Source organism: Crinia signifera, chromosome 2, assembly GCF_055691185.1.
Source record: "Crinia signifera chromosome 2, ASM5569118v1, whole genome shotgun sequence".
Classification (NCBI taxonomy): Eukaryota; Metazoa; Chordata; class Amphibia; order Anura; family Myobatrachidae; genus Crinia; species Crinia signifera.
The window spans coordinates 226,936,813-226,963,699 of NC_139218.1; the positions used below are offsets into that span (position 1 = coordinate 226,936,813).

General features: G+C 46.0%; 1 protein-coding gene across 2 annotated transcripts in view; it reads left to right on the top strand.

Moving 5' to 3' along the window:
- LOC146060574 (ras GTPase-activating protein 4-like) overlaps positions 1-26,475 on the top strand; it is a 141,822-nt gene extending 115,347 nt beyond the window's left edge. For both annotated transcript variants that reach the window (XM_083173938.1, XM_083173939.1), the window contains exons 13-21: positions 2,921-3,113; positions 7,441-7,578; positions 8,814-8,958; positions 13,270-13,439; positions 15,109-15,246; positions 16,012-16,147; positions 17,607-17,727; positions 20,194-20,252; positions 26,077-26,475. In XM_083173938.1, the coding sequence (XP_083030064.1) occupies positions 2,921-3,113; positions 7,441-7,578; positions 8,814-8,958; positions 13,270-13,439; positions 15,109-15,246; positions 16,012-16,147; positions 17,607-17,727; positions 20,194-20,252; positions 26,077-26,207 (1,231 nt within the window). In that variant the 3' untranslated portion in view covers positions 26,208-26,475. The remainder of the gene's footprint in view (positions 1-2,920; positions 3,114-7,440; positions 7,579-8,813; positions 8,959-13,269; positions 13,440-15,108; positions 15,247-16,011; positions 16,148-17,606; positions 17,728-20,193; positions 20,253-26,076) is intronic.
- Positions 26,476-26,887: the final 412 nt, after the last annotated feature.

A 26,887-nucleotide genomic window follows, 5' to 3' on the forward strand; every position in this document is an offset into this window, starting at 1 on the left:
CGACGAAATCCATTTGGGAAGCTGTGGAAGGAAACCATACTCACCTGTCCCAGCGCGACGTAGTCCAGGTAAGTGTCTTGGCAAAAAAACAAACCGAACACCCCGAATCCAGCCGGACAGCAGGGAGCCGCACGGTGTTTGTGTACATCGTGCGGCTCCGCCTCCCGAATGCCGCTATTGGCCGCCTTGCGGCCTAGCGGCTCCTGATTGGCCGCTAGGCGGCCAATAGCGGCATTCGGGAGGCGGAGCCGCACGATGTAAACAAACACCGTGCGTCTCCGTGTCCGGCTGGTTTCGGGGTGTTCGGTTTGTTTTTTTGCCAAGACACTTACCTGGACTACGTCGCGCTGGGACAGGTGAGTATGGTTTCCTTCCACAGCTTCCCAAATGGATTTCGTCGGATCCGGATGGCGACAGCGACGGTCGACATGGAGGAAGAAGACGACACAGGACCAGAAGACGACGACACAGGACCAGGGATACCTACGGAAAGAAGATAGGTAATTATTAGTATGTGTGGGCTTTGTATGTAATAAAGTTTTATTTTAAAAGTGTGTCAGTGTGTTTTGTGCACTATTTTTTTAACTGTGGAACTACAAGTGCCAGCGGGCCCTTTAATGCCCAGCAGGCTGGGACTTGTGGTTCTCCAAGTCCCAGCTTGCTGGGGAGGCTTGCTGGCACTTGTAGTGCCACAGTAAAAAACAATAGGTTCATCTTTTTTTTTACACGATAATCAGCCCGATGCCCACCGCCCAGGGGCATCGGGGACAGTACCAGGCTTCAGCCTGGTCAGGTAAGTCCTGGAGGGGGGGACCCCTTCATTGGGGGGGTCCCCACTCCCCCAGGGCCCCTGGCCAGGCTGACCGGTCACAGGGATGAATGCTTTGGCCGGGGGGACTTGCATAAAAAGTCTCCCCCCGGCTGTGGCATTACCCTGCTGGCTGGTTGTGCCTGGGACTGGTTCTTGAAATACGGGGGACCCCTAGTCATTTTGTCCCCCGTATTTTGGGAACCAGCCCCGGACCTGGAGCCTGGGGCTGGTTGTTAAAAATCGGGGAGCCCCTATTTGTCGGGTTCCCTGATTTTTAATTACCGGCCCCGGCTCCTTCAGCCTGGTGCTGGTTATGGCTGTGGGGGGGACCCCACGCCGTTTTTTTTTTTAATTTATTTATTTTTCTATTTTTTTTTACACCTTGCAGCCTGCACGGATCTGACTGATCCGTGCAGACTGCTAGAAATAATTCGTATTAGCAGCCGTATATACGGCCGCTAATATGGATGGTTACACCATCGGAGGGTTACAAAGCAGTCGTATCTGACTGCTTTGTAACTGACCCTCCGGAACACGAGTTTGCATACGACTTAAACAGTCGTATGCAACCGTAGGGAAAATACCAATACGAAAAACTAGGTTTTTCATATTGGTAAATTTCCCCCTTTATGTGCAATGTCTTCTGTTCCAGTAAAACATTATAGAGTAGCATTTAATATGCAGATACAGCTGCAGTCACTTACAGAATGTACCATGTCATTTTAATAGGCAGAAGCTGCTTGAGTGCATACTATTCGACCTGTTTTGCAAATAACAGGCATTTTATGGGAAAAAGTTGCACGCAGAGAAGATTGTATATGAAAATAGTTAGGCACTTGGCAAGATTTCAACCTACTGCAGAACCACAAACAGAGAGGATTAAGTACATGGAGTGATGTAATGGTCACTAATGTGTTAAGCTTGACCAGAGGTCAGATATGTGACTTTCCTGTGTTTCTGTTTTTCAAACACGCACAATAAAAACGGAAGCACATGACATGAAATTTTTGGACTCATATCAAAAACTTAAATACACTTCCAGTATATTAGAGTGAGGAAAGGAGCACGTACCTCAAATTATTGCTTTTGAGCTTCACATCCGAATGAATGTATGTTCTGTGTTGTATTTTCAGTGGCAGAACATTGATTTATCTGATGACAGTCCTGCCTTACAACTGTAACATTATTTTTATATATGTTTGCATGTAATGACTAAATTGGTCTAGATGAGATAAAAAGGAATGTCATCTATTTACTGCAATTAAGTATCTCCACCTAGAAGTTAAATATTGGACCCCCATCAAGCAAAATGTTTGTAACTGAAAAGGGATCAAATGTTTTTGCTATTAGGGCCTTGTTCAGGTCCCATCAAGATAAGGGAAATGGGAAGGGTTGCGAATAAGCATGACTTGTACTGCACATATGCAGTACAGGTTCTGCCTCTCAGATGCATTAAGGCTGCAGACATCAGGTGATTGACAGTCTGAAGCCATTTGGGGATGAGGAGGTTTTCATTTCCCAACCTGTCTCCTCCATTTTGTGGGAATGCCAAGACCAGGGTCTCCATTTTCCTATGGAGATTTCTTGGACTCAGCAACAGAGCTGTGACGACCAGTCTGCGCAACCGCAGGGCTACACAGATGGCCAATGGTGTTACAGAGAGATCCGATGCTGCTTTCTTGGACACAGCAGAGGATCACACATTCAGACAGGAGGCGTCTAATTATATCAGACGTGCCCTGTTGCATTTCCATATGTCCGCCCCTGCAGCTTCCAAAATTTTTGTGAATGTCGGGTGGGGGAGGTGGGCGGCAATGAGCGTGGCATGAAGGGAGACTGTCTCTGCAAAGCAAATGCCCATGGGAGAATCTGCTTCAGCTGGTCCTGCGCAGCATCCCTCCTCCAGCAGCCATTTTGATGCTGCTGCCAGCTGCTGGTTCAGGCTTTCTTAGCTGCCTGTTTGGAATGCTATGAACTAAATATAGTGTATCTCAAACAAATTGCAAGCTGGGATTTTGCTAATATATACAAAGCCTACAAATTGACAGACAAACGTTATGTATTGTACATGCGTAAGAAGAATAATACATAGTGCACGAATGTTCTCAGGTGCTCCGGATTACATCGGATCCAGACTGAAAGTGAAATAATTCTTCAGAGTGCTCAGCATCTCCAGTTGTACCTGACCGACCTCCTTATAGCAATAGCCAGGTCAGTGAAGATATGCCCAGTGGCAATACGGGCTACTTTCCGGCAACTCTATAGGCGGGTGGAAGAGCGCTTCCCTGAAAATAAACACATGGTATGTATCAATAATACTTTCTGCATCCAGTATTGTCTGCAAAAAGCAAATCTCAATAGAATGAGCTCAAATGTTCCTATTGAATATCATTCCATGTCAGTAAGCGGGGAATACAATTGATTGTGGGCTATTCAATTACAGGACTAATTAAGCAATTGGAAGTTACCAATTACCTTAATTAGTTTGTAATTAGTCTCCTTCTAAAGCGGTATGAATATCCTATTCCAGCATTGGGACTTGGACTGCAGTAATGTGTCTGATGTCTGAGTGTCTGTTGGTGTGTGTAAGTGAGTGAAGGGGGGTGTTTGCAAGAAGCAAACCAAAAGACAAATGTGCCTTTTTGGGCGCACTCTTTATACAAATTCGATATGGTTACTGCATTAAAACATAACTTTTAATAGACTTCTTACATTAAAATATTGAGAGCATCCGTCAATTTTTGATCAGTCATTTAATATATATTCAATTGACTGTCACTCAAAAAATCACATATAACATGTTATATGTGATTTTTTGAGTGACAGTCAATTGAATATATATTAAATGACTGATCAAAAATTGACGGATGCTCTCAATATTTTAGTGTAAGAAGCCTATTAAAAGTTATGTTTTAATGCAGTAACCATATCGAATTTGTATAAAGAGTGCGCCCAAAAAGGCACATTTGTCTTTTGGTTTGCTTCTTGCAAACACCCCCTTCACTCAGTTACAAATACTGAATGTGTTGGGCGCACCACCAATCCAAGACTACCTTAATTCTATATGAGCAGTCCAGTATATTGGTTTTCTCAATGTTTTTCATATGAATATATAATAATTATGTTCTAGTCTGTGCGGATCCACACCCCCCTTTTTTTCTTGGTGTGTGTAAGTATCTGTGAGTGCGTGACTCCCTGGCGCATTTTTGTGATCTGTGTGTGACCCCCTACCTGCGAAGGGAGCTACTGGGAGAACTACATCTCCCAGCAGTCTCTGATACTCCCAGCAGCCCCCTGACCAATACAGATCTGGAGGGGAGACCACTGCGATCAGTGGCATAAGTTTGTCCCAGTTGCCCGGAGGCAAGATAAATGTTGGTGCCCCCCGTCCGATAGGTAGATAGATAGATATGTGAATTGATGATGCCAGTGCCGCAAGTACCACAAAGTATGGCTGTGAGAGTAGAGGTTAGGGGATAGGCTAGGGTAAGGCTGCTGGAGGGGAGAGGTTAGGGTAAGGCTGCAGGAGGGGAGAGGTTAGAGGATAGGTTAGGGTAAGGCTGCTGGAGGGGAGGCTAGGGTTAGGGGAGAGGTTAGGGTAAGGCTGCAGTAGGGGAGGCTAGGGTTAGGGGATAGGTTAGGGTAAGGCTGCATCAGGGGAGAGGTTAGGATAAGGCTGCAGGAGGGGATAGGTTAGGGTAAGGGTGCAGGAGGGGAGAGGTTAGGATAAGGCTGCAGGAGGGGAGGCTAGGGTTAGGAGAGTGGTTAGGGTAAGGCTGCAGGAGGGGAGAGGTTAGGGGATAGGTTAGGGTAAGGCTACATCAGGGGAGAGGTTAGGATAAGGCTGCAGGAGGGGAGAGGTTAGGGGAGAGGTTAGGGTAAGGCTGCATCAGGGGAGAGGTTAGGGCAGTGGTTCCCAAACTTTTTGAATCAAGGAACCCTAAAGTATCAGAATATTTTTCACGGCAACCCTTGGCCAAAAGTTGGTTACTAATTTCAGGAAAAATATTAAATTTGTTGTGATTTTAATGTTTTCCTTAGGTCCACTTATGTGGTGAGATACATGATTCACTTCTGTTTACCCACATATTCTTAATTGGAAGCCACAAGCACTGATTTTACCCATTTCATTGGCCATAAATAACTTGAATTGGTTCTGGACCACCAACCTGAGGCACCCCTGAAAGTGCTCCAAGGCACCCCAGGGAGCCTAGGCGCACAGTTTGGGAACCACTGGGTTAGGGGATAGGTTAGGGTAAGGCTGCATCAGGGGAGAGGTTAGGATAAGGCTGCAGGAGGGGAGGCTAGGGTTGGGGAAGAGGTTAGAGTAAGGCTGCAGGAGGGGAGAGGTTAGGATAAGGCTGTAGGAGGGGAGGCTAGGGTTAGGGGAGAGGTTAGGATAAGGCTGCAGGAGGGGAGAGGTTAGGATAAGGCTGCAGGGGAGAGGTTAGGGGATAGGTTAGGGTAGGGCTACATCAGTGGAGAGGTTAGGATAAGGCTGCAGGAGGGGAGAGGTTAGGGGAGAGGTTAGGGTAAGGCTGCATCAAGGGAGAGGTTAGGGGATAGGTTAGGGTAAGGCTGCATCAGGGGAGAGGTTAGGATAAGGCTGCAGGAGGGGAGAGGTTAGGGGATAGGTTAGGGTAAGGCTGCAGGAGGGGAGAGGTTAGGATAAGGCTGCAGGAGGGGAGGCTAGGGTTGGGGGGGAGGTTAGTGTAAGGCTGCAGGAGGGGAGAGGTTAGGATAAGGCTGCAGGAGGGGAGAGGTTAGGATAAGGCTGCAGGAGGGGAGGCTAGGGTTAGGAGACAGGCTGTAGCCCACTCCCTGCTCCTCCCCTGCTCTGTATAAGCTCCACTACATGTGTAATGTCACTGACCTGTGTGAGCCATAGCAGGGGAAGTGATGGGGAAGGTGCTCCTGGCTGTGGCTGGTTGTAGCTGCTCACAGTGAGGAGTTTCCTCCTGTGCCTGCAGGGTAGTGGCTGTTGAAAGTTGCATTGGGTGCTGTGTGCTGGCTGGCTGGGGGGATCCATTTCCTGCTGCTGTTGAATATGTCTAGAAAGACAGAGGAGCATGTGCTGGGCTCTCCTTCAATCACAGCTCAGCACATGTTCCTCTGACCCCACTGCAGTGCCTCCTGGGATTTTTTTACCCAGTAGTGCACTGCAGATTGCTGTGTGCTGCCCCGACCACCCTAAGGCTGCAGCAGCAGAGGTAATCGCCGCCGGCAGAAGATGGGTCCCTCCTGCTCCTCTACTTCGAGAGGGAGGGATGCAGGGCTGTGAGTACAGTGGAGCAGGAGGCAATGGAGATGTGCCCCCTCCGGGCAGACGCCCGGCGGCAGGTGACTCCATTGCCTCCGGCAGTTCCGCCACTGACTGCGATCCATGAAGACCTGAGGGAGTTAAGAATATTTTTTAACGTACCGTAAGGGTTTTCACAGCTGAAAACCCTGCAACAATTTTTTTAAGTTGGATACTGTGGGTATTGGGAGCATGCATGCCTGTGGTAATCTAATACCGGGCACAAGGTCTGTGACTTTTTTGGCTCACTAAACCTTACCCCCAATTACATTTCCCCCATTAAAGCATGGGTTCTTCTATATTTTTTACTGTTTCTTGTTGTACCATGGGCCCAATTCAGACCTTGTAGGAGTGAAATCCTGCCCATGTGCTCAGCTGCGAATGTGTTTGCAGCCATACACACAGAGGGAAATCCATTCATAATCACTCCCCATTGAATGGATTCCCCCATGCTCGCAAGCGCTGAGTTAGTCAAGACTGATGATGCCAGCTGCCCTCCTCCCAATGGCCAGGGAACATCTGCATTTTCTGGGGCAGTTTCAGAAAATGCTGCGTTACTGCCCCCAAACGGCTGCAGGGTGACCCCACAGACAGACAGTGAAGGCTAGCCATTGCTAGATCCATTTGTACAGAAGATTTGCGCATGCGCACAGTGTACCTTGTGGTGGTGGCAGTGTACAGATAGGCACTGCCACTCACCGCGAATGCCACCCTAACCCTGCACTGTCTGCTGCTGACCCACAGCCAATAGCATCCCCCCCACCATCGTCGTTGCCGCAGACATACCCACTCCCACGGGACACAGGAGAAGGGGGAAAGGGGAGTCTGGAGCAGGGGACTTGGGGAGTCGAGGTGCAGGGAGGCTGGGAGTAAGGGACTATGGGCACAGGGGAGTCTGGACGGAGGACTATGGAGCAGCCCCCGTCGATGGCCTTTTTTAGTCCACAGCTTAGCCCCGCCCCCCCAGCGCTTGATCCCCTTACAGCTGTTTGGGATGCACACTAAAATAATATAAATAAAATACTTATGACACAGAATATGTGTCATAGGTATATTATTTGTATTCTTTAACAAAATTACAGGACAAGCACTGCCTCTCCTGACTGCACGTCCCTGTTGCGCATGTACGGTTGTACGATAATCCGCAGGACAGCAATTCACAGCCCATCGTCCAGGCCTGAATCAGACCCCATGTGGAGAGAAGAAAACGGTCTGGCACACATACAATAGAAATGAGAGAAATTAAAAGCAGTATTGCACCCAGAGCATTCTGTGATACTGAATGTAATGTTAACCAGTCTGTATTTGTTCTGGGCTTCTTGTTTTGCAGAATGTGAAGTTCATTGCGGTGACCAGTTTCTTGTGTCTTCGGTTTTTCTCGCCTGCCATCATGTCACCTAAGCTCTTCCATCTCAGGGAGAAGCATGCGGATGCCCGCACAAGCCGGACACTGCTCCTCTTAGCTAAGGTAGCTCAGCTTATATATATAGGGCTTAATATATCATACATATATTTCATTGGGCCCACTGTCCCATTACAGCTGCCCTACCAGATAACCTTATTTCTCACTATACTCCCACTTGCTAAGGGTACATTTACTTCTGAAAAAGAAAAGGAGTGATGTTACCCATAGCAACCAATCAGTTTCTGTCTATCATTTTCTGAGATGCAATAGATAAATGATAGACATAATCTGATTGGTTGATACATATTTTTTTTTATTTTAGTAGCTTTAGTTAATTTACTCTTCAGTCCTTGAGGACTTAGATAGGACTTGTGGAAGAACATGATATGCAGACACAGACCGACGCAGCAAAAAACACATTTTAAACATATATGTTTAGGCTCAGATCTCTCTTTAACAAACATTGGATCTGACAGCCTTCATTTTTTTTCAGTTTTTTTTTACAGCGGCAATCATTCACATTGCATAACCAGGTTGATTTTGCCATGTAAATGATTGCCGCTGTAAAAAAAAAAATGGGGGAAAACTCTCCCAAAATCTCTCACTTTCTGATTCTCACACCCAATTACATTTGGCCCAATATGTGCACAAGTTATTATATGCCAGACCTGGGTGCCTATATTATACAGGTATTGCCTGACTATATGTCAGCAGAAGTTAATGGCCATAGGGCGGGATGTACTAAAGGGAAAATGCGGTAAAACGGGGGGGTTTACCGCATTTTCCTATGTACCATTTCTTGTCCGCCCCATCTCCGACGGACAGGGTATCGCCACCTCTGGGCGGCGATACCCTATAGAAGCCTATGGGCTTCTATCGCTGCCCGCCGTCCGAGCGACCCTTCCTCCCGTCCTCCGTCGATCTCCTCCTCCCACAGCAGGTGTCCCAGCCGGGAGGACATCCGGTTGCAGGGGGAGGAGGAGACGTCGGGGACACTGACAGCCGCCGGGATGTGACGGAGACCCCCACACACCACATTACAGGTATCGCGGGGGTCTCCGTCACCGCACCCTGATGCTAGCCGCATATGTTAGTACATATGCGGTAGCATCGCGGCGGCTGGGTGGCGAGGGGTGGCGATGTATATTAATACATCCCGCCCATAATGTGCTAGAAGTCCCCTTGCTGTCTATACAGATCTCCATCAGCAATCTACTTGATAAAAGCCTTGTGCTAATAATACCTGACTGTATTGTCAGCCTGATAATTCACAACCATTTGATATATTCTCATTTTAGGCTGTACAGAATGTCGGTAACATGGATGCTCCAGCTAGCAGAGCTAAGGAATCCTGGATGGCTCCACTACAGCCAACCATTCAACAGGGAGTGTCGCAGCTGAAGGAATTCATTATCAAACTTATAGACATTGAAGAGAAGGAAGGTACAGTGGCCCCGAGTTTATTTCACTGCAATCTGATTTTTATATCTTAGGGCCAGATGTACCAAGCTTAAAAAAAAAAATTATAAAGTGGAGAGTGATAAACAACCAGCCAATCAGGTCCTACCTGTCATTTTTCAAACCAAATTGGGGGGGGGGGGGGGGTACACTCTGCTAAACAATACAATTAACAAAGAAATAATTATAATGTTAGTGCCAATTGGGTAAAGAGAATTTATTAAAAAACATGACATACAGTACCATATTAAAAAGGGGCAGTAAAATAGAGGAGTAATTAAATTTAGTCCAGGTTATACGGTACCATATTTGTAGAGTCCATTGATTAGTGAGTCCATTCCTATGATGTCTCCTTATTAACAACTGGTTGTTTATATCCAATATGTCCAGAAAGGCCCGCGGAAGGTATTTTATGGAGAAGCACTCTCCCATTTTGTGTTTCACCTCTGTCTGGGGTCTGGCGTAAATAAGCCCTGGATGGGAAAAACCAAATGGTGGCCGCTGGTCATAGAAAGACTCTGAATCTGGAGACTGGTCCAGATCCAAATAGTGGGGTAGTGGCCAAGTTGGGAACTGGGTAGTAGTAGTAGTAGTACGTTTATTTATAAGGCGCCGCAAAGTGTCCGCTGCGCCGTACATAGCAAACAAAAAAAACTAATTACAAGGTAACGTACAGGGTGTGTTGAAAAATACAGTATAAATAGGGGTATAGCTGGTAGAACTAAAATCAGCATCAGTTCAGAAGTAGGTGTGGAAATTGTCGAGGAGACTGAAGATGAAGTAGAGGAAGGGAAGAACAGGACAGGAGCACAGGTGAGGTAATGAGGTAGGGTGAGTACGTGAGGAAGGAGGACCCTACTTATAAGAGTTAACATACTAAAAATAGGTGGGTGGACGAACGAAATACAATAGGATAAGTAGGAACGGAGGCAGGATGGGAGGATCAAAAGAGGTTAGGAGGAGGGATAGGCTAGTCGAAAAAAGTGGGTTTTGAGGGAGCGCTTGAAGGAGGTAAGGGAATCAGAAAGCCTGATGGGTGGCGGGAGGTTGTTCCAGTGCAGGGGGGCAGCGCGAGAGAAGTCTTGGACACGGGAGTGGGAGGAGGTGATTAGGTGAGAGGTCAGTCGGCGGTCAGCGATGGAGCGAAGAGGACGGGAGGGAGTGTGGATAGAGATCAGTGAAGAGAGGTAGGGAGCTGTGGAGGAGGAGAGAGCCTTGTAGGTGGTGGTGAGGAGTTTAAAGAGAACTCGGAAAGGTATGGGGAGCCAGTGAAGAGATAGACAGAGGGGGGAGGCGGAGGTAGAGCGGCGGGAGAGGAAGATGAGCCTAGCAGCAGCGTTAAGAATGGATTGGAGAGGTGCGAGGCGGGTGAGAGGTAGCCCAGAAAGAAGGATGTTGCAGTAGACAAGGCGGGAGATGACAAGAGAGTGAATGAGAATTTTGGTCGCGTCAGTGGAGAGGAATGGTCTGATGCGTGAGATGTTGTGTAGGTGAAAGCGGCAAGACTGTGAGAGAGCACGAATGTGGGGGGTGAAAGAGAGGGAGGAGTCAATGATGACACCGAGGCAGCGCGTTTGGTCGGTGGAGGTGATCTCGGTTTCACCAATGCTGATGGAGATATTGGGAGAAGAGGGGACATTCGGGGGATGGAAGATTAGAAGGGTGGGAATTGTACTCTTGATTCACCAATGCGTTTCGCCAGAAGCCTGGCTTTATCAAGGTGTGACAACTTCAATCACATCTACACCTATGACTGAGGAGGCAAAGCTCAGTGAGGGCTATGAATTGGGCACAAACAAAGAATTGGGCAAAAGCCGTTTCCAGGCACACCTAGTATAGGGTAGATGGTGGCCAGTAGCAAGCCCTGAAGTTGTACCTGCATGTACAGCAGCATCTGTGTGGTTCAAAGTGGGATCGGATTCTGACAGCTGATTTTCCAATGGAACTCTGTGGCACTTTCGCTACTGCAGAGTTAATTGGATCTGTCCCAGTAGTGCTGCTTACATCTGCATTTGGGGACAGGATGGCTCCCACCTGGTTCTGCTGGGCTGTGAAATGGGACATGCTCATGAATGTTGATTCTGTATCATGCAGACGGCTGAATTTTGTGAGTCTGATCCTGACACACCAGCTTTTGTCATGCAGTGTAGCCAATTCAGGATTCTGGTCCATGTACCCTGGATGAGAGTGCTATCTATATCTAGCGATAAATCTATCTACACACACAAACAAAACACACATTCACAAACACCATGGTTCCCTTTTTTATAATGAACTTACATAGTTTTTTATGCCCAATTTTTTTCAACCGTGCCTCAAGCCCATTATGGGGTGTATTCAATGATTTTTGTGAGCTGTTTTTGTAGCGAGGGGAAAACGGCGTGTGCGGCCGCTAAAACAGCGAGGCTCCCTGCATTAGCCACGAGCCTCACTGTTTGGGGAAATCCTTGCTGTCCTCTGACAGCGAAGATTCCCCCGGAACGTAGAATAGAGTGAGCTGCCGGTGCAGGTGTTAAACGGCGATCCCCGCCCTTTGACCCTCTCGCTGACCGCATTGAATACTGCCCTATGAGTATCCCAAGTGAGGCTTGTGTATCCTCAGACAGAGCTTGGGTAAAATAACCATCCTTGTGCTGAGGCCATTTTCGGACATTTGCACTTGTCACATTTCAGCATTAATATGTTAAAAAAAAATGTTTTTATCTTGTTTCATTTTTTTTCCTTGATTTTTTGTAGAACACTTTGTATTTTCCAAAAATACTAGATTATTCTTTTTGCTCATTGTTACACCTTAAAAGGAAACATCTCATAAACATTCAATTTTATAATTGGAACTTCAAGAAAATGAAAGAAAAAAAAATTCACAAAAAATTGTACTTAAAAATATTTATTTTCATCACAATTTATATCTATAAGTATTGGTTGCCTGCAGCTTTGCTCGCATGGATGTCTGTTATTGCTCAGCGGAGCAAATTTTACAAAGCACACCACACACGCTGAGGGTCATGTACAGTATCTGTTTTTTCCTACTGCTCCTCTCCCTAATGTCACAATGGGCCTTATTTTGGTTCACTCTTTCTGACAAATTTCTTCTTAGATGGACAAAACCATGTGCACTGCAGGTGAGGCAGATGTAACTTGTGCAAAGAGAATTAGATTTGGGTGGGGTTTTACTTCAAAGTGAGATCTATATTGCAGTGTAAAAATAAAGCAGCCAGTATTTACCCTGCACAGAAACAAAATAACTCACCCAAATCTAATTCTCTCTGCACATTTTACATCTGTCCCCCTGCAGTGCACATGGTTTTGTCCATCTAAGAAGGATTTTGTCAGAAAGAGTGAACTAAAATGAGGCCCATTGAGATAATACATGCCTGTTTCTTTGTAGGTCGCTAAGCTATACAATAGTGAAAACCCCATTCAAATTCATCCAGTAGTTTTTGCGTAATGCCGGAATAGTTCATTAACAGTCCCTATCAGGGCCGGCTCTACCTTTAGGCAGCTTTAGACAACTGCTTAGACAGCGGGATCTGGGAGGTGCCATGAGCCTACCAATTACTGAAATAAGCATGTCTATAAGGAAGACATTGTTGTTGTAATTTATGCAGGTGGTGGCTGTGGAACTTCTAAAGCTCTGTACACATTGGGCAATATATTTCTCAGTGTACCTTTTTCATCAGCGACCAGAGATGGTCACTGATGAAGAGCAGACACTGCCGGGGGAAACAGCTGATTGCCGGGGGCAGCCGCTGGTCAGCAACCACCCTAGGGCTGGTCGCGGGAGCATTCTCCCGGTGACAGATGCCCCGTACACATTGGGATATGGTCACTCAGCGACCATATCCCCGGCGATAATGGCTAACATAGCACTGTGTGTACGGGGCTTAAGATGCTCCTTCCACACTTTCACTTCAGTGCCTGGCAAGTAAGGATTAGTGGCAGTGTGGGTTGGGGGGGGGGGGGGGTTGTAGTAGGTTAAAGGTTTGCCTATGTTGCTGAGAAGCCTTAAACTGGCCCTGGTCACTTGTATGTTTCTCTATTTTCCCCTCCATGTGTTCTGATATAAGTCACTTTCTAACTGATTGTCAATGACTACTAAGGGGGCACATCAGTTGAAAGAAGAGGCTCTTTTCTTTCAAACAGGAACACCCCTTAGACCATTAAGTGGGTGATAAGACAAACTGCATGAGACTCTTTGTAGCAAAAGGGGTTAAATCCCTAAATAATTATCATATTAACAGAAATTGAGGATGAAGCCTCAGATTAATATTTGTTATAAAAATGACTCTGTTACAGAACTGGACCTACAGAAAGCACTGAATCTACAGAGTCTCACAGTAAAAGAAGGACAATTAATGGTCTACAAAACAAAATGCAAAGGATACTTGTTGTCTTCATCTTTTAAAAAGCTTTTCCTCTCGTTAACGGTTGATGCATTAAGTTTTGCAAAGACTCAGTTTTCCAAGGTAATACAAAGTGTGAAAAACTGATATATATATATTTTGTAACATTCTTTTTCATTTGTTATCTATTATTATTTTTTGCAAACTGCAGTATGTGAATGTATTCTATCATGAGGAACTGTCCAGTAGTATTATACTCTACATTCCATCCGAACTATTCCAGAATACAATGCTGTGCTCTGTTCCTTCCACTTATTCTTATGTTGCAGAAGTAGCCTGTGATGAATGAATTCCTGGAATGTAAAAAGAGGTTGTTATCATATCATGAATGGATTCAACCCAGATATCTGTAATAGGAAAATAATTGGAAAGAGCTGAAGTATGGTAGAGTTTTTCACTGTCCTGAAGTAGACTTTAGCATATTAGATGTGCATTGCTTTATAGTATATTCATGTGTTGGAGGGATAATGGCATAATCCAATAGTGTTATATACTTACTGAATCGTAGCTCTCAGTATATATGATGTGTTTAAAAGTATCCTGCCAGGCAGTTGGGTCCAGGTGTTGGAGTAGCACTTAGGTGTAGCTCACATGCTGGTACTTACAGCTGTCATTAGGAGCCAAAATGAAATCAGCTCCATGCAGTCGCTAGCCAGACACATCCAAATTCAGCTAAATCCACAACAGAACCAAGCCTGGCAGCAAAAAGAGAATGTGAGATTGTGGGGCGCAAGGAGAGAGGCCTTGAGCCAGAGAGGGAAGTGCAAATAAGATGGGTATGGGAAAGGAGAGATTCTGAGAAGGCTGTGAGGGGGAGAGCGGTAAAGAAAGAGGAGGATCAGTGGTAGAGTGGACATGCGTAAAATGAAAAGCATATTGGAGGGCGACACAGAAAATCTAAAGAGAGGTGAGTTTGATAGTAGAGTAGTGACATTGGGAAGAGCAGATACGTTCTGTATAGAGGCATAAGAGTGCCAGTAGATGTGATTGGGTCTGGTGACACCTGGTGCACACTCCGTATACCCTACTGCGCATCGGTGACTGAAAGGTGGCATGGTATGACATAAAATGGCATGGCCTTATGGGAAATCCTGATTGCATCACTCCAAGGGTGTGCACAGCATCCCTTGAGATTCTGGGCATCCCCCATATATTAGTACCTACACTATTGGCTCCACTAATTTGACAGGAGCCGAGTTCTGGACACTGCAGCACCCAGCTGCTGTCACTGCAGAGGAGCCAGCATTTTCCTGTCATCCCCTCTGATTGTTACATTTGGGTTGTGGCCCACACCAGCCACACCGCCATAGTGACGCACTGGCCAGCAGTGCTACAATATAAAATCTAAAAGGAAAAGAGTGTAAGAAAAATGTGTGGTTTTAAGCTATTGGAGTATAGGGTTATAACTGACAAAAAAACCTATATTTTTATTTTTAGATGGTCATGCAACCAGTGTTGGACCATCTCATCTGGATTGATTCTTTATTTAGCAGAGCTTAAAGAAATACAACATGTGAGAGATTAAGTAAAGTTCCAGCCAAACAGCTTCTACCTTACATTTGCAGACTGTCTTTGAAAAATTACAGCTAGAAGATGATTGGTTCTCCAAGCTTTAATAAATACCCCCATTTGTATTAGTCTTATGTTTACTTTTTTAATGGAGGGTAAGTATTGCAAGCAGTACCCACATAGTATGTTATGGTAATTTATATGTGGTCGTTTTACGTTCCAGAAAAGTTCCTTTATACCTCTGTCCAGGATCCGAGCCTTGGAGAAAGTAGAAGAGAAATGTTTTGGCAATTCCAATGTAATGCAAATTATTTACACAGATGAAACTGGCAGCCTGGAGTCATTATATTTGCAGTGTAAGGTACTGTCAACATTATCCATAAATATCTCAAAAGATGGATTAAACAAATAAAGTCGGGTATCCAGTTAGCCTTAATGTATTTTCTAGCTATAAAAACTGCTTGATATTGCGATTAATGATCGACTATTAAAACACAGTAGACTAAAGGCCCCCATACATTAGGCCGACTTGTCCTTAGGACAAGTCGACCCAATTCTCCTGTGAGCCGCCCGGGAGCTCCCCGGGCGGCTCACATACAATTTGGCACTTGATGAGCCAAATTTTACATGTGATAAATCGCTTGCGATTTATCACATGTCGGGGAGTAGGGGGCAGGCGGTGATCCTCATCAGGGGGAGCAGTGGGGCGGGCAGCAGGTACCTGAACGCTTAGCTGGTGGCGCCGGCGAGTGCTGACCTGGCCGGGCGGTGTGATCACAGATATCAGCAGCGCTACGGGACGTGCAGTGGCGGGTATTAGATTTAAAAAATTCCTGTCAAATGACTGCCCGTTCTCTGATTGGCTGAGCTCTGATGTGGTAACTGCACACCACATCAGCATGAGAACCACCTTTGTATCTTCAGAGTGGCCAATTCAGGTAAGCATATACATTTACCAATTTTTATATCGTTCCTGACTTTTAACTGGACGTGCATTTGACTTTGCCTACCCAGTGTGGTAGTCAGTCCCTGCTGCAATAGTGAAACGTTTGTTAATGTACTGCATGCAATAATATCACTGATCCTAAAATTATAAATGTTCTTTTTAATATATAATTGCATTTAGTGCGTTAATGAACTGAACCAATGGCTGTCAGCACTGCGAAAGGTCTGTGTGAACAACACGGATATGCTGTGTTCTTATCATCCTGGGGTGTTCAAAGGGGAGAAATGGAGCTGCTGCCACCAGAAGGACAAAGGAGGTATTACACCTATGGAAACATTTGCTATTCATGAAGTAAAAGTAATGAATAATGCTGGTCTAAACCAGGTATTCCCAACCACGGTCCTCAAGGCACACCAACAGTGCAGGTTTTAGTGATATCCAGGCTTCAGCACAGATGGTTTAATCAGAATCCCTCAGATACTAATTAAGTCACCTGTGCTCAAGCCTGGATATCTAGAAAACCTGCACTGTTGGACCGTGGTTGGGAATGCCTGGTCTAAACCTTTTAGTGTACTCACAAGGTCTTCCTATGATACCACATCTATATGTAGGACCTTTTTTCGCCCAAAGAGATCACACATTCCTCTATCACTTGGCCATGCCAATATGAAGAGATTATCACAATTTGATCGTTTTGACAGAACTCTGGAAGATTAAACAATGGCAGGTATTCAATGCCGTGGGCGAGCGGCGACAGCGAGCAGGGCTTCCTGCTCGCTGTCACCACTCACCCTGTAGTATTCAACACCCCCCCTTCATACGCCAATTCCCCCTCGCTCTGTTTTTTGAGCGAGGGAGAATTGGCGTATACGGCTCCAGAAGCAGCGAGACTCACAGCTAAATACAGCAGGTTCGCTGCATTAGCTGCGGGTCTCGCTGTTTGGGGGAATCCTCGCCGTCAGGGATTTCCCCAGATCGTTGAATAGGGTGAGCGGCTAGTAAGGGGGTTAAACAGCGAGGATCGCTGGTTTTCTGCAATCCTCGCTGTTTAACCCCCTCGCCAGCCGCATTGAAAACCTGCCAATATCTGTCTGCTGAAACATGACATAGCTCTTATGTATATGTTGCAGAGCATCAGCTTTCCTTTATTATTTTTTTTTATCCTTTCCTTAATATTTACATTAGACAAACACAAAGGGTGAGATCAGGCTGTGAGCGGGCAGGCAACTTGTGGGACTAATGAAGGTGTCTCTACACTGTTACAATGGAACTTGTCCCGTTCAAGTCTGATTAAAATGACCCAGTACAATCTTTTTATTGCACCTTAGGCTGTGTACACACGGGGACGATTTTGTGTAATATCACAGGCAATATGGTCGCTGAGTGACCATATTGCCCGCGATGGGAGTGTGCACCGGCGATATATCGCCAGGTGCGCGCTCCTGTTTTCTCCACCGTAGTGATCGCTGGTCGCAGGAACATGCTCCTGCGACCAGCTGATTTCCAGTGCCGGGCTCCCCCGGCAGTTTCTTTTTCATCTCGGACCATCTCTGGTCGCTGATGCAAATGGGACACTGAGCGATATATCGCTCATCGCGAGCGATATGTTGCTCGGCGATATATTCCCCCCGTGTGTTCGGGGCTTTAGAAATAATAGAAGTAGGACACACCAGTTACAGTTGTCTTTTATTAAAATAATTTAATTACTTTTTATTGATTAAATAAAATTACAAAACACAGCATTGTATAATATATTTGCCCTGTCTGTGAAACAGTTGCTGGTTGTGACAAAACCCGGCATGAAGTCACATTACAGGATTGGAATGATCTCTTGAATCCTGATCTTGAGGCTCAGCTCATTTTCAAGCATCTGATTGGAGTGAGAGAACTGATGAAGTAAGTACTAAATATTCGAAATGCTGATATACATATACTGTGTTGTGTACATGTAGAGTTAAAATGAAATTTAGTAAAAGTAGTATTTATGCCATAACTTGTGTATTGTGCCTATTTCCATCCATAGGGATTTGTTATCCAAAGTCTGGTTCTGTGCATTCAAAGCACTAATAGCCAAATAGTACCAGCAATATTCATGGTCAACTGCCATTTACTAAAATAACACAGCCAACGTTTCTGTGAGAGATCCTCAAGATATCCGCTAAAAATGTCAGCGTCGCTCACAGCCACTCTTCTTTAAGTATAAGCAGGGCAGCCACAGAAATATTGGGGCCCGGGACTGACCCTCTCCATGAGGGAGAAAATGCTCTGTTCCTGGGCTTCCCTGGTAATGTATGATTGGCATCACCTGTGGGGAGCTAGGTAATTGATAAGAAAGGTGTTTCACCACAGGTGATGGCAATCATACATTACCAATGAAGTCCAGGAACAGGGCATTTTCTCCCTCATGGAGAGGGTCAGGTAGACAAGTATGCTTTGTAAGTAGGTTTACCACCTTATCCCTTTAATTCTAGACACATTAATTACAAAGGTTCTGTGGCTGGCTGAATTCAAGACTCCATTTCACCTGGTTTTAATCAGCCACAGAATCCGTGTAATTAATCCAGAATTAAAGGGATGAGGTGGTAACCCCATACCTCCCAACATGACCCTCATGTCCAGGAGGAATACAGTGCTCTGCTTCTGGACTTTCTTCTTAATGTATGATTACCTCCATCTGTGTTGAAAAGGGTAATTGAGAAGAAAGGTGTTTCTACACAGGTGACATACATTAAGAGGGAAGTGCAGGAGCAGAGCAATGTGTCTACACCTGCCGTGTGACCTGGAAAATGTGAGCTGTGTGGAGTCCTGAGGACCGAGTTTAAGAAACCCTGCATTAGCCGACACTGCGAATGGTGCGATGTTCCTCATGGTTTTCCTTGAAATTCCTGGATCTCCCTGACAAACAATATAATGCATACACACTAAACCAGGGGTGGCCAAACCTGTCCTCAAGATCTACCAACGGTGCATGTTTTCCAGGCAACCTCTGGATCTATTGTAGGAATGAATGCAGCAGGTTTTAAAATGTGACAGTTAGTAATGACTACAGCTGTGCACCAGCTAGGTAACCTGAAAAACGTGGACCGTTGGTAGATCTCGAGGACCGGTTTGGCCACCCCTGCACTAAACGATGTTACAAACGATATCATTCAGTGACCACTTCCAGGAATATGACAGCCATTGATGATATAGAACCTTATTCTGATTTATTCGGCCCTCTGTGCGTTCACGCGGAGAACCGATGGTGTGCATCTGTGCATGCGCAAATGCATTTCTGCTCATGTGCAGATGCAGGGTGCATGCACAATCTGTTTGCTGGGTGCAAGCACCCTACACAGTGGGCATGAGGGTGTCGGGCAGCCCTCTTAGCATATGGGAAAGCCCAGCATTTCATGGGCGTTCCCATAAGTATGCTGTACATTCTCAGGCTAATGAGGCCGTGACGCGGGTGCGGCGGGCGTGCAGCTGACATGACTGGATGTCAGCTGCCCGCCTTGTCCTCGCACAGGGTGCCCTCAGTTTAGAGACACCATATAGGTGTCTCTGAACTGCGAGCACTGGAGAAATCATTTGATGGTCGCCAGGTTTTCGGAAAATACAGTGGGCGGTATTCAATGTGAATACCGGCGACGTGCAGCGAATCCTGTTTAGGATTCGCTGCACATTCGCCACGTTCCGGAGCCTCGCCGGCTCCGGTATTCAACGAGTCAGGGGCTCGCTGCCCCTGACCGGTGAATATGAGCTCCTGCGGCGAACGCAGGGAGCCTGAGGACGGTGGCAGGCAGGGAGATGGAAGTCTCCCTGCCTGCCCCACAACGTTTGTGGGGGGGAGGTTGGCTCCCCGGGTTCCAGGCAGCACAGGCTGTCCCCCGGGGGTGCCAGCAGGGGACCGCGTATATTCACTACACCCGATCATAAATATGTAATGATCGGGTGAAGTGAATATATGAATATCTAATGAGCGGCTCGGCTCCGGCCCCCTGCTGGCTGGTCTGTGTAAAAAAAAAAAAATATTTTTTTTTAAATAAATATATATTCATGTGCTTACAACACATGAATAAAAATAGCATGCCCATTCCTGATTTTTTGACACAAATTGTAAAAAAACAAAACACTTTATTTTAAAAGTTCACCTTCCACAAGATAGTGATTGCTACTCGGTGAATCATGGCGAAAAAACCTTGAAATGTATTCGCCATCTGGTCATTGAATAGAGGGTGATTCACCGTTTTAGTCAGAAATTCGCCTTACAGCACAAAATCGCCATAAAAACCTGGCGAATCAGCCTCATTGAATACCGCCCAGTGTGTAAAGATGGTAATGTGAATAATATCTAACAACATGGCATTATTACATCTGCAGGGGAAAATACTTGGAACTGACAAAACATGATAATATCGGCAAGAGTGACTTAAGTTCAGGTATGATATTAATTACTGTACATTATACATTAGCATGTTGTCATTATCAGCTACTCCTGTGAAGGTGCCCATACACTCATACCATTTGGGCTCTTTTCACCCAATTACGATGAATCAAGCCGAGAAGTCAGATGAAAAGTGCCCAAAGTGTGCGTGCCATCCCGTGCACATCAGATGGAATCCGGAGATCGCAAGTGCTGCACATAATATTTATCGGATCTGGCAGCACTTGTTGGGGGTTGCATATGATACATTAAATGCTATAGGACCACATACAATGTATCATATGCAGTCCAGCCACCGGCTCCCTGGCAGCAGTTGGCGAGGTATGCAAGGCTGCATGGGATACCTTGGATAAGCTTTACACAGGTGGATTTAATTATTTCACTTGTGGTTCTTTAAGTAGACCTGGAAAACATGCACTGTTTTGGGTCCTGAGGACAGCGTTTGAGAACCTATGATATAGCCCTCCTACCTCTGTCGGTTTGTTACTACCCACTTTGTTTTATCACTGTTCCAATGGAATTTGCTGCACTATATAAGAAACTGTAAATAATTTTTAAAAAAGGAGTTCCCAACCATGGTCCTCAAAGCTCACTGACAGTCCAGATTTTAAGGATAGAAATACTTCAGAACAGGTGACTTAATTAGTACCTCAAATATTTTAATGTAACAATCTGGACTGTTAAGCGGTGTACGCATATTTTTGGATTGTGGGAGGAAACTGGAGTACCTGGAGGAAACCCATGCAAGTATGGGGAGAATATACAAACTCCACACCGTTACATACCTCCGAACATGACCCTCTCCAGGAGGGACACAATGCTCTGTTTCTGGACTTCCCTCTGATTGAATAACTGCCATCACCTGTTTTAAACAGGCTAATTGAGAAGAAAGGTGTTTCTACACAGGTGATGGTGATCATACATTACCAAGGAAGTCGAGGAAAAGAGCATGAGCATCCTGGAGAGGGTCATGTTGGGAGGTATGCAGTTAGAGCAGGGTTGCCTATCTGACCCTCTCCTTCAGGGAGAAAATGGGTACTTGTGTATTATCATGGCGCCCACTACGGTATTTGCGTTGTGGGCTATTCAGGGTAGTGAAATCGCATCGCATGTCATTATTGTATTGTATACGATGCGATGAGATATTGGTTCTGATTGGACATATAATAATGTCATTTAATGTTATGGGAATTGGTAAAAAGCACAAAAAAATTTAAAATAAAGTGAATGATTATGTACTTGGAATGGTACCTATAATTGAATTATCGTTAGTAACAATGTTTACACCCTTTTGGGGAAGACATATAAGAAGTTGGATTAACTGGTACTGTCCCTATACCTGACCCTTACGTGGTTCGGGTGCGGTGGTGACTCCGTGTGTCAGAGTGCAGTAACGGAGCTGCTGCCTGATGTTGTTGCGGCTGTGTGCTGTGCGTCCATGTCTCTGTGTGGCAGGGAGCAGTTTCAGGACTACCGCTTGATGTTGTTGCGGCTAGGTCTCTGCACGTCCGTGACGGCCGGAAGTCGGAAGTGGTTACCGGAAGTTCGCTGCGGCCGCCGAGCAGAGTTTCAGGGCAGAATTGGGAGCAAGTATAGTGTCCTCCTCGTGGGTCCAACGCGTTTCGTGCGTCCTGCGCACTTTTTCAAGGATCCTTGAAAAAGTCACTGGCAGCAGGTGACGCTCCTGTAAAAAGCGAAAAGCGTCCTCCTCAATCTGCGGGAGCGTGAACAGGGTCACAGAAGATGCTGCCATCGCAAGGAAACAGTGGAAATCGATCAAATTCAAGCTAAATTCACAGAAACAACTGGAAATCACTGTAGCTCTGGAATACACGTCTTATCTCCTCACAAAATCACCTCAGAGTGAATTTCTTCCAGATGTGCCAGGGGGTGGGAATATCACGGAGCGGGAAGGGTAAAATCGCATTGCATGGTAATAGAACGTTATGCGATGCAATTTCACTAAGTTAGCGTACATAGGTAAAGTGGGCGCCGTCCTAATACACAAGTACCAGAAAATGCTCTGTTCCTGGACTTCCCTGGGAATTTAAGATTACCATCACCTGTGGTGAAACACCTTTCTTATCAATGACCTAGCTCCCCACAGGTGATGGCAATCATACATTACCAGGGAAGCCCAGGAACAGAACAGTTTCTCACTGAAAGAGAGGGTCAGGTAGGCAACCCTGAGTTAAGGTGCCCATACACGTTACAATTATTGTATACAATATCGCATCTCATTGCATCTTGGCTTTGCGATGAGATGAGATCTAGTACAAAAAGTATGTGCAGCACACACTTTTTGCACTAGATCTGATCTAATCGCAAAACCGAGATGCGATATTGTATACAATATTGTATACAATAATTGTAACGTGTATGGGCACCTTTAGACCCATGGTGGGAATCAAACCCATGGTGTCAGTGCTGCATACTTGTCCATGCAGGAGAAAATGCTGTGTTTCTGGACTTCCCTGGTAATGTATGATTGCCAAAACCTGTGGGGAGCTAGGTAAAGGTGTTTCACCACAGGTGATGGCAATCATACATTACCAGGGAAGCACAGGAACAGAGCATTTTCTCCTGCATGGACAAGTATGCAGCACTGTGACCCTCTCCGCCAGGGGCGTAGCTAAGGGTTCATGGGCCCTGGTGCGAAAGGTCAGCTTGGGGCCCCCCTACATACAGCCTTTGTCAGTGCATGGCCAGACACCAGGCAGGCACCCCAAGAAAATAAAAGCTGACAAGCCTGACAGGACTGGAGTCAGTGCTGTTGTGGAACTACACGTCCCAGCATGCCCTGCCACAGATTTTAGATAATGGATTTCTAAAACTGTGACAGGGCATGCTGGGACGTGTAGTTCCACTGTAACAGTGGAACTACACATCCCAGCAGTTTTAGCAATTTTTCACATAAACTCAAAAGCCTGACAGGACTCACTGTAGTCCGATACAGGGCGCCGGGCGGTCCTGCTCCTGGCAGCCTACTCCACTCCGCTATGCTGCATCAGCTGGCTCAGCCCAGGCTGTGTCGGGCGCCGACGTGCTGTGTGATGGGCGGAAGCGGAGGGAGAGGGAGGGGGAGGTTGGAGCCGATACTACAACAGAGCAGGAGACTTACGTGTAGGCGGTGGCGGCGGCACACACGCGAATACGCAGCGCGGCTGCGGCGACTGTCCTTCCTCTAACACACCGGACACCGCTCTATTTGCAGCATCAGGGGGATCCGGAGCCGCTGCAGCCAATCACAGCTCAGATACGGCCACCGTGTCCCGTCCCCAGCCGCAGGCAGCCAATAGGAAGGGGAACTTCTATGTTCTATGTGACGCGTGACGTCAGCGCGACGCACGCGGGCCCGCAAAGCAGCACTGGGAACGGGTGCGTCCTGTTCGCTTCCCTCTTCCAGGACGGCCGGACAGTGGCGGGGGTTGGGCCCCCTGGCTCAGGGGCCCGGTCGCATCTGCGACCCCTGTAGCTACGCCACTGCTCTCCGCATGGAGAGGGTCAGGTAGGCAGGTATGCAGTGCTGTGAATCAGTAATGCTAATCATTTGGGGCAGCATGGATGGTGTAATGGTTAGCATTACTGCCACACAAAACTGAGGACAAGGGTTCGATTCCCACCATGGCTCTAACTGTGCAGAGTTTGTATATTATCCCCGTACTTGCGTGGGTTTCCTCCCACAATCCAAAAATATACTTGTAGGCTAATTGGCTCCCAACAAAATGAATCCTAGAATGTCTGTGTGTGTGTATGTACATGTGGTAGGGAATATAGACTGTAAGCTCCACTGGGGCAGGGACTGATGTGAATGTTCAAATATTCTCTGTAAGAGCTGCGGAATATGTGTGCGCTATATAAGAAACTGTTAATACATAATAAAAAACCTGTGATTCAGGCTGCGCAAAGTCATTTTTAACGGCCGCATTTCGAATTCGGAATAAGGTCATTGGGTCACCAGCATGTTATTAGACAGTCATTAGATCGACATGCATTTAGGTCGACTGGGTCATTAGGTTGACATGGGTTAGGCCGACAGTCAAAAGGTCGACATTGAGTTTATCACAGTTTTTTGAGCCGACAGGCGGTATTTCGTGCCCTACCATCAACTAGGGCGTGGTGGGAGAAGAAAATAGTGCGCCAAGCGTAGCAAGGCACCGAGCCCGAAGCATGGCAAGTGCAGCGGTGTACTTGAACTGTGTGTCCATGTCGACTGTGACGACATTCGGGACAAAAAAAACGTGAAAAACCCAATGTCGACCTTTTGACTGTCGGCCTAACCCATTTCAACCTAATGACCCTGTCAACTTTATTGACCTAGACACATAGCGACCTAACGCATGTCGACCTAATGGTTGTCTAACAACTTGCTGGTGACCAACTGATCCACACCCATTCTTGTCAGGTCATCACATCTGATGAGCAGAATATGAGATGTGATACCATCACTGATGACCCACTGGAGTGCGCAATCACAGGTACACAATAGAGCAGGCATGGCCAAACTATGAGCCCTCCAGCTGTTGTGAAACTACAAGTCCCATCATGCCTTGCCACAGTTTTGCTATTGGGGAATGCTAAAACTATGGCAAGGCATGCTGGGATGTATAGTTTTACAACAGGTGGAGGGTCAGTTTGGCCATACCTGCATTAGATGATATGCCTGATATATTATTCAATCTGCAATGGACCGATATATTGTCTGCTGTGTACCCATACACCTAGAGACATACCTGTACAATCTGTGGGAACAAAAATCCAGTAATGTATGGAATCAAATAACAATTAACCATTTGCTCCCAAATGCTGAAAAATGGCTAAAAATAATGGTACTCTTTACCTAGCACGGCGCCCACGATTTTGTTCGTGGGCATCGCAGGTAAAAAAATCGCGGGCATTGAATGCACTAAAAATCGGGTGCGACGCGACCGACGCGATGCCCGCGATTTCCCATAGGGATCAATGTTAAATTTCTCAATTGACCCGATTTTACTGTTCAATGCCTCAATTGACCCGATTTTTCCATAGGAAACAATGTTAAATGGCCCACAGAGGCCAAATAGCCACCCTGAAGTGTGAAATGGCCCCCACAATTGTTAACGCCACCCCACGATTAACGTGAACCCAAAGCGTGGCGAACGCAGCGAGCCCGCGAGGGGCGGCGGTACGCGTCCTACGACCTTTTCATACCCCCACTATCCACGTCGGCGTGGAGTTGAGAATAGAATAGTGTGGCGAGCGCAGCGAGCCCGAAGCGTGGCGAGCGGACGCGGATACCTTCACAGGTAAACGCGTCCCTTCGCGGGCTTCACAGGTATCCGCGTCCGCTTGCCACGCTTCGGGCTCGGTGGCTCGCTGCGCTCGCCACACTATTCTATTCTCAACTCCACGCCGACGTGGATAGTGGGGGTATAAAAAGGTCGTAGGACGCATACCGCTGCGCTCGCCACGCTTCGGGTTCACGTTGATCGTGGGGTGGCGTTAACAATTGTGTGGGCCATTTCACACTTTAGGGTGCCTATTTGGCCTCTGTGGGCCATTTAACATTGTTTCCTATGGAAAAATCGGGTCAATTGAGGCATTGAACTGAAAAATCGGGTCAATTGAGACATTTAACATTGTTCCCTATGGGAAATCGCGGGCATCGCTTAGCACCCGATTTTTTGTGCATTCAATGCCCGCGATGGGCGCCGTGCTAGGTCAAGAGTACCAAAATAATACCTTGGATAAATCGCACAGATTTCCCTGAACGACCACAGTCTGTTGTCCAGCGTACAGATCTTTTTTTTTTTAAAGTTGTGTATTTCTTATCATTTTAGATCCAGAAAGGAAAGACAGTGCGACACAACTTTTCCAGATACTCCAAGACCTTGAAACTGCTCATGAATCTTTTCTGTCTGATTCTCCAGATATAGCTGAACAGGAGAAAAAATACCTATTGGAAATGTAAAGAACCTCACATACAATAGTAAGGTTGTACTGACAATATTGAGTGTATTCTGCTGCACGTTTATTAGACTATAGCACCTTCTGCTGCAAAAATATACTTAAGTTGCCAGTAATAAAATATATAACCAAAAGGAAAACAAAAACCGTTAAAGCAGATCTGTCCGTCTTAATTTATAAACTGATCTATCTTAAGTAAAAGGGAAGTAGACCCTGCATTATTTTTTTTCTATGGTTTTTCAATAAAATAAATAAAAAAACATTTTTATTTTTTTAAAGTGTCTTTTTTTCCACCCTGCAAGCCTTCCTGTTCGGGCGGTTTTCCAAAATATCAGGGAATTACTGGCTTGCTTAGTCCACAATCATCGCCATGTGACTTAATTCAAGATCTTTAAAATATTGATCCATAAATCTATAGAGATGTGTTCTGGCTGCTGCTACTGAAGACATGTTCCTGCAAATCTAGGTGGTGGCAAATGGGAAGGAAGTCACATAGAACATTTCTTTCATAAAGGTGCTTACACACTGTACAATTTATTTGACCAATTTCGTTCAATTTCGTTCATTTCGGCCATTCTGAACGAAATTGGTCAAAATATCTTTCAGTGTGAACACGAAGAATTATGATGTGCATACCCACCAGTTGTTCATCAAGGTTGTTCGTCAACTGTGCATGCAGCTCAA